Below are 7397 nucleotides of genomic sequence, written 5' to 3' on the forward strand. Positions count from 1 at the left end.
CCATTGCAGCCGAGGCACCATGGGCAGACAGACAGCCCATGCAAGATGCCTCCACTCTAACCAGCCCACCTGACTATGAGCACATCTGTCAAACTCTCCAAATGGCCCGTGAATCTGGGGCAGTTAGCCGAGCTTCTATCAAAATCCAAACCAGGAAGCGCCATGAGCATCGAAACGCCACAGCATGTGCCCATACCTGGTAGGGCCTCCTGTAGATTCTGAGCAGCCATGTTGTTCTTCAGCATTAGAAGGGAGACAGGAGCCAATGTCATTATTCAGGGAGGAAAGGAGCTCAGGCTTTAGGAGGTAACAAGCCACACTAACAGGTTCCTTAGTAACAGGGGTGTGCTCTGTAGCCTTGCAACCGGAAATCCTGTTGGTGACAAAGCAGGTTTAGAGACTAACCCAGAGGTTCCTGCTGACTGGAAGATGCAGCTTTCATTAGCTGAAAAGCATATTGCTACTCTGATCACAGGAGAGGGTTCAGAAGAGAACCTTGATGAGTCAAACAAGGTTAAAGGTTATAAAGACATTCCTGGCAGTGTGTCAGTTGAAAATGAAGTGAGCAACATTTTAGCCACTGAAATGAAAGATGATACTGCCAATGCTGAGCAGAAACATTCTGAAGTAAAAGAGACAGAAACAGAGCAAACTGAGACACCTGAAATCCAACAACCTGAAGTGACAGAGAAAGTGAAAGAAGAGGAAACATCTAGGGAAAAGACTGAAACAGATCAAGAGAAATGCGAGCAGAAAGACCCTGTTACTGAAGGAACAGAGCAAAATAGTGATACAACCTCTGAGGAAAAGAAAGAACCAAATGTGATCTTGAGGGCAAATAAGGTTGCAATATGGACTCATTCAGGTTTAGATTCAGAGCTACGACCTGAATTTCCACCAGATCACCTTCCCCTTTCTGTACTTCCTTATCCTAATCGTAGATTATCTTTAGGGTTAGATTGGGAGAAGGGTGGGTGGGAAGGGGAAAGTTTGGGTCAAGGTGGATTTTGGTCCAGAGAGAGGCGGTCCCTTGATGCTGAGAGATGGGGTATTGGTGGAGAGACTTGGGGTTTAGACAATGATAGACAGGAAGGAGGTGGTGAAAAACTGGGTCTGGGGGGTTGGCGTGGATGTGGGATTGATGGCCAAGGCACAGATGATTCAGACTGGGAAGTAGATGAAAATACCCAAGAGTCAGGTTCAGACAGAAATATAATAACACTTAAGCCTGAGCAGGGTCTTGGTGAAGACAGTAGCAGTCCAGTCTCTAGCACTGATCAAGTGGAAAAAGATAAAACACAAGCTGTTGCTAGCCAAGGCATTGATAAGGGTCGGATTCAAGGTCCAGGTGAATGTCAGGTTTCAAGTGTAGATCGACGGACCCGTGGACTTTCCCATAGAATAGAGGCTCTTTTTACAGCCCCACCCGGGCATGGCTCAGAGGAGAGACTTGCCCGCATGAGGGAGGTGGACACTGTCTCACGAATGAGACGCCTTAGCCTCCGTAGTTCAGACTCTTGGGATGGACTGCACGGGGTGGGAAGGTGGGGAGAATATGGATGGGAGGAAGAATGTCCCCTTCCTGGCCCACAGGGTTCTTCAAACATCACAAAGGTAGAGGATAAAGAGGGCAGTGCCCACCCTGTAGTCAACAGTGAACCTAAAGAAACAAAAGACGACCAGGCAACCCTAAAAGGTGAGAAACTGTTACATCAGCTTTTGTATTTACTGTGGGTAGCATTTGATAGCAGAATTCACTGGTGACATTTGTACAGTGTGGTTCTTGATAAAGTCCCAAATTTGACTCAGAATTTAAGCCTATCAGTCATTAGCTGTGTTTACATTGACTCTTCTAATCTGATCGTAATAGGAACAGAAGCACAATCAGAATAAAAATGTCACATGTAAACATGTCAATCGGATTGAATTGGCTCGATCCAACTAAAATTTTGATTGGATTGTAAGGGGTGGTTTATCCCTTTTGTAATCCGAGAGAGAGGCCAGGTAAACATTTGTTCGGATTGAAAACCGAAACTGAAAAGTACTGCGCATGCGCAGTGACGTAGAAATAGCGTAATGACATATGACAAGTGGAAAGAGATGTTCTTCCTGGTGAATAAAGTGTTACAAATAAGTGTCCTGTCATTATAAATCTCCCCTTTCACTCAGCGTATGTGAAGTGGAACACGACCACGTCCCACCAGTCCTCGTTTAAGGCTCTCATCAACAGACGTCTAGTTTTGAGTGTGGGAAGAGACACTTTTACAACTTTTTTTTTTTTGCTAAAGTAAAGTTAAGCAGCACAACAGTTCATGTGCTGGGCGTCACCTAATTAGGACCCGAAGTAGATAAATATAACGTGTGCTTTTTAAAACAGCAGCGGGAAACTGCTTATTCATGCAGTGTGTGCATATCAAAAGAGTAAATCCGATCAGAAGCTTGTGACATGTAAACGCACACATCAACCTGATCACTTTATTTACCGTTCATGTAAACACTATGTTCGGATTGAATGAATTCATTCTGATGGAAGCAAAAAGTGTAAACGCACCTATTGATCAATTATTACTATAATGTTTCAAAAAGAACAATTTTCTGTCATTTGAGCCCTGCATATTGTTGTAATCTTACTTGAATGTGTGGAATTCTTTTAGTTTATTACATTACATGCATGGACTACTGTACACAGTGATGCTATTGTTAAATTTTTTAGCTGTTTACATCAATGTATTTCTCCTCTTTTGACATTTTCAGAGTCACAGGAGCTCAGCCAGATGGAGAGGTCGTAGCTGAACCCTAGAGGTCAGAGGTCATCCAACTAAGGGCCAGCCTCCAGCACTGTGACCTGGCTGTCTGCTAAATGCCTTCATTCTCATATGCTATCGAAACATCCTCAGACATACACACACATATACACAAATATATACAAAACATTAGACATAAACACATTGAGCGATGCATTTCTCTAAAACACACATCTGTGCATAAACACACAGAAAACTCATATACAAACACTCAAAGTCATTGTCATGTATGCAGACACTCACATGCATTCAGAACACATTTAAACACCTCACCACTGAGACATCTAAAATGGCCTTCTACTCCGACAAGAGCATTGTTTATCAATTCCACTCCATGCCCAATCAGTTCCAGCTCTGCTGGCTTTCAAAGTGTTGCTGTTCCACTGCCAGAAGGAGGTTTCCAACAATGCCCCACCCCCTTCATATGTTACAGTTCTCATCATGCCCCATTTTCTTTATTTTCTTGCCCACATCTTAGTTCTTTTCCCTGCAATTTAATTAAAGGTTGGTTTATTAGACTTTATCTGGTACATTACTCAGAAAAAAAAGAAATTAAAATGTTATTTTATGACCAAGAAACAAAAAAAAAAAACAATTTTACTGTCTTTTGTAAAAAAAAAAAAAAAAGAAAAAGGAAAAAAAGAAAGAAAAAAATGACTGTTTAAAAGTAATACAGAACAATCGATGAAGTTTAAAACCAGCTACAATCTATTATACTGTCCTACTCTGTGCAAACAACCTATCATCCTTGCAACTTTGTCTTTCTTCAACCCATTACCTTCCTTACATCTTTGCATGTTCCTTACCTTAATTAAGACGTCAGTCTTCTCACTAACCATTCATTACACTAACCTTGTGTGCATCTCGTAAATTTTTCCTTCATCTAGACAGTGTTATATCTGCACACCAATGTTTTCGTCACCCGTACAATTTCATCACACTGGTATTAAGAATGTTTTTCTTAAGGTCTTGTGCTACACTTCTTAATTAGTATGACCACAATTGGTTTACCCTTAAACACTTTTCATTAAGTTAATAGTGTCTCCTATAGTAATGGGAAGTTCGGATCATTTTACTGAATTTGTCATTTGAATTTCATTCTTCAAAATGACTGAATCTTTTTTTAAATAATTTTGTTAATTATGTTAATTTCAACAGAATATATTTTAAATCTTACATGTTAATAGCCAAATTCAGCAACACATCTACTTAGATTAATTTAGACATTGATCATATTTCGAATAAGAAAAACAAATAATGCTATCAAGGCCAAATTATGACAAACAAAAATGATTAATTCACTGCTTCAGGCTATAGTCTGTTAGATTACTTCACATCCCAGTCGAGGCGTACATTCTTTTGTCACATCATATCTATAAGCTGAAGCTATGACTTGAAACAGAAGTGATTAGTTCACCTCTCGAGTCCTCTGGTTCGAGTGGATTTGTTCATCTCGTGACAGCCCCATAGGCTATAATGCGGTCTGTACTGGAAACAGAACTGATTAGTTCAACTCTCAAGTTTTCGAGTCGTTTGTTCTTGACGTGACTGCTTCCCAGCTCAGTATCTTATGACAAACACATTGCATTAGTATATTATAAACTGTATGTTTTTATTATTTCAAGGTATCTTATTTGCTTCATCGTTATGATTTTTCCCTTAATTCTGGTAAAGTTTAAAGCAACCCGTTTACCACCCCACATTCAGTGTTATGACATCATGAAAGAAATTAAAAAATATATAAATTGTTAGAAATAAAAAGCTACAGTTTGAGACCAGAAATTTATCACACAACGGTCTAATTAATTTCTGTATCAAATACGGCTGTCACATCACATAACAAAAGAACAAATTACTCAGATCCGAAGACTCCAGAGGTGAATTAATAATTTCTGTATCTGTCACAGACTGTATTTTAACCTATACTGCTGTCACTGGATGAACGAATGACTCGAACCAGATCCCGAGGACTTGATGGGTTAACTAATCAATTCTGTTTAATGTAAAGAACCTATAGGATGTTGCAAATGTGGGTAAACCCGAAATGAAAGAATCCCTCGATGAGATGACTCGATGTTCTAGAGTCATACTAAGATTCGTTCAAACTTAATGGATCATTCATGAACGACACATCACTAGTTTCTCCCAACTCACTGATATCATCCCAAACTAGCATACACTTTTAAAAATAAAGGTTCTTTATTGATATCAGTGGTTCCATGAAGAACCTTTACCATCGATGATCTGTTATGTACCTTTATAGTAAAAAAATATATATTTTAATTTTTTAAATCTTTTAAAGGGGTCATGAACTGAATTTGTTTTTTATTTTGTACTTTTTACTGAGGTCAATCTAAAATGTCATCAAGGTTTTATCAAAACATTATTTAGAAGTAAAAGGCTTTCTTCTGTCCTGTTTTAAAACCCCTCATCAGAACGCTCCTTTGAATAGGTAAGGCAGATTGTAGACTCGGAAGTAAACACCCACTGCAGTGATTGGCTAACAGAGGTGTATGATTGACAGCTTACGTCCTTCACAAATGGACACTGCAGTGATTTAGATTAAAAATGCATAAATACTCATATCAAAGCAATAGGGACAATGTAACTGAAAAAGTTAATCAGACTTGTGTAACTTTACTGTCAGATCAAATATAGTCGGCACAGCATCGTCTTTTAGTTTCAATCTTTCTGAAAATCCCACATCAAATTGCCTCGTTTGTAATGAATTACTAAAAAAAAAAAAAAAAAAAAACCCAAAACAAATAGACTGACGTCGTCTGGAACTTCTTAACAAATAAAGTTCATCCACTCTTTCCCAATGTTGGGATCAGAAGGAAGGCAATGAAGCAGAGACTTTTTCCACAACTTGCCATTACACAGCATCTTGTTATCTAGGAGCCATCTTAATTTTTTTTTGTTTCTGGATAGATCTGTGCGTTCACCTTTCTCATAAACACTTCATGCTCAAGTTGGTGGGCGGAGCTAAACAGGCAGCGATGTAGAAGCAGGTGTTGATCTTCTTCTTTGGAAGAGTTGTTTAGCCACACTATTACATCATAGAATTATACATTCCACAAACTGTTGTTTTGGCAGACTGGCTTCAATATAAGCTATTTTTAGTCCTCAAACATGCAGGATATTTTTATAGTACAATGACCTCTTAAATGTCAACAGATCAAGGGCATTTTGGTTTCTTAGCTCATGACCCTCTAAGAACTGGTTACAGAAAGATTCTTTGGAGAACCAAAAATTTTTATTTTATGACATTGCTACGAAACCCCCCTTTCTGAACCTTTATTTTTAGGAGTGTATATTTGTGTCCTAGCATTCTTGTTGAAACGCACTGCTTTAATTCTTCACTTAAAGCTAAATACACCATTATACCATGTCCTAACCAGGTGTGTTTAGAGTGTAATTTCAAGTTGAAAAGAAAAAGTATATTTTGCATTAAGAAAATGAAGCTGATTTTTCTCAAGTTACCCAATGTAGATGAAAACGTTAAAAATATTATAAATATATTAATAAATGATATTAATAAAGGGTAGTGTTTGTTGTACTGCCTTTTAATTTAAATTTATATTTTAATTCACTTTATAGACTTCATTTTCTTTATGAAATATATATAGATAGAGATGATCCTTTTGTTTCTTGTCTATCACATCTTACTTGGTTGGAACATGGTATAATAACTTTTTCCATGTTCAAGCAGCACCATGCATGACCATCAGAATCACCCCCTAAAACCTCTCAAATCCATCAGTCGATCAAGAAACCAGTCCACGGGGGCAGCCTCTACCCCATCCTCCCCAGTGAGTCTCGGTCCCTCCAGCCTTTCCTCCGTTGACATCATGGAACTCTCTTGTCATTTGTTGGAACATGTGGTCCGCTTGTGGAGTGCTTTCAAGGGGTGCACTCACCCCTCTGTCCAACGTGGTTCTGTTTGAGCAGACATGAATGTTTTGTAAATTCTTTTTATATTGTTTTTTTGACTTTACCAAAACCAGTATAGCAGTTTTACAAGAACCGTTCTATTTATTCTTTTTTTTTTCCATGTTTATGTGTCACCTGAGCTGTTCTGCTCCAGATCGGGAGTTCCACACGATGTGGTAAAAGACACTCAATGGCTCTGAACTGTTTTCATTTTCAGATGAATCGATCAAAGAAAACGTATTGCTCTTGGTTCGAACCCATAGTGCCCTATTTATCAGAACCTTTCAGCACACTGTAACGTACGTCCCTGAGTGTGGAGAGCTTTGTATAGTTTCGGTTAGAACCAGTGGTGTAATGCAGGTCAAACGGAGACCTGGGTTGGATGCGCGTTTCAGTATTTGATGTATCAACTTAAAAAGCACCTTGTTAACATATTTTTACCGTGATTGGATTCAAAGAGAATTTTTAGCTATCGAGTGGCCTTTTTGAAACACACCAGTAACGATAAGCCTAAGGAGTTACTTTGAAACACCACCAAAATGTTTGATATCTCAAGTGTCAAAATGTGCATCGTTTTGAATGTTTGTCTGATATATCAAATACCTTAAATGATGTTGTGTGACCCAGGTTTCACACAGGTGCGACTTTGAATTAGGGAAC

The 7397-nt window shown here is 38.7% G+C and overlaps 1 protein-coding gene across 1 annotated transcript; it reads left to right on the forward strand.

Annotated features, from left to right (window-relative positions):
* The first annotated feature begins 314 nt into the window (after positions 1-314).
* Positions 315-3370, forward strand: LOC113046456 (uncharacterized). The gene is made up of 2 exons (XM_026207307.1): positions 315-1696; positions 2755-3370. Exons 1-2 carry the CDS (start codon positions 430-432, stop codon positions 2787-2789), a joined length of 1302 nt encoding a protein of 433 aa, XP_026063092.1. The 5' UTR covers positions 315-429; the 3' UTR covers positions 2790-3370.
* The last annotated feature ends 4027 nt before the right edge of the window (positions 3371-7397 follow it).

The sequence above is a fragment of the Carassius auratus genome, chromosome 27 (genome assembly GCF_003368295.1).
Source record: "Carassius auratus strain Wakin chromosome 27, ASM336829v1, whole genome shotgun sequence".
In the NCBI taxonomy this organism is placed as follows: domain Eukaryota; kingdom Metazoa; phylum Chordata; class Actinopteri; order Cypriniformes; family Cyprinidae; genus Carassius; species Carassius auratus.

What these genes read in the sequence shown, in the direction of transcription:
- LOC113046456 (XM_026207307.1), top strand. Translation starts at nt 430, where the DNA reads ATGCAGCTTTCATTAGCTGAAAAGCATATTGCTACTCTGATCACAGGA. An exon ending in CGACCAGGCAACCCTAAAAG is followed by an intron (nt 1,697 to 2,754) that starts GTGAGAAACTGT and finishes TGACATTTTCAG; the next exon opens with AGTCACAGGAGCTCAGCCAG.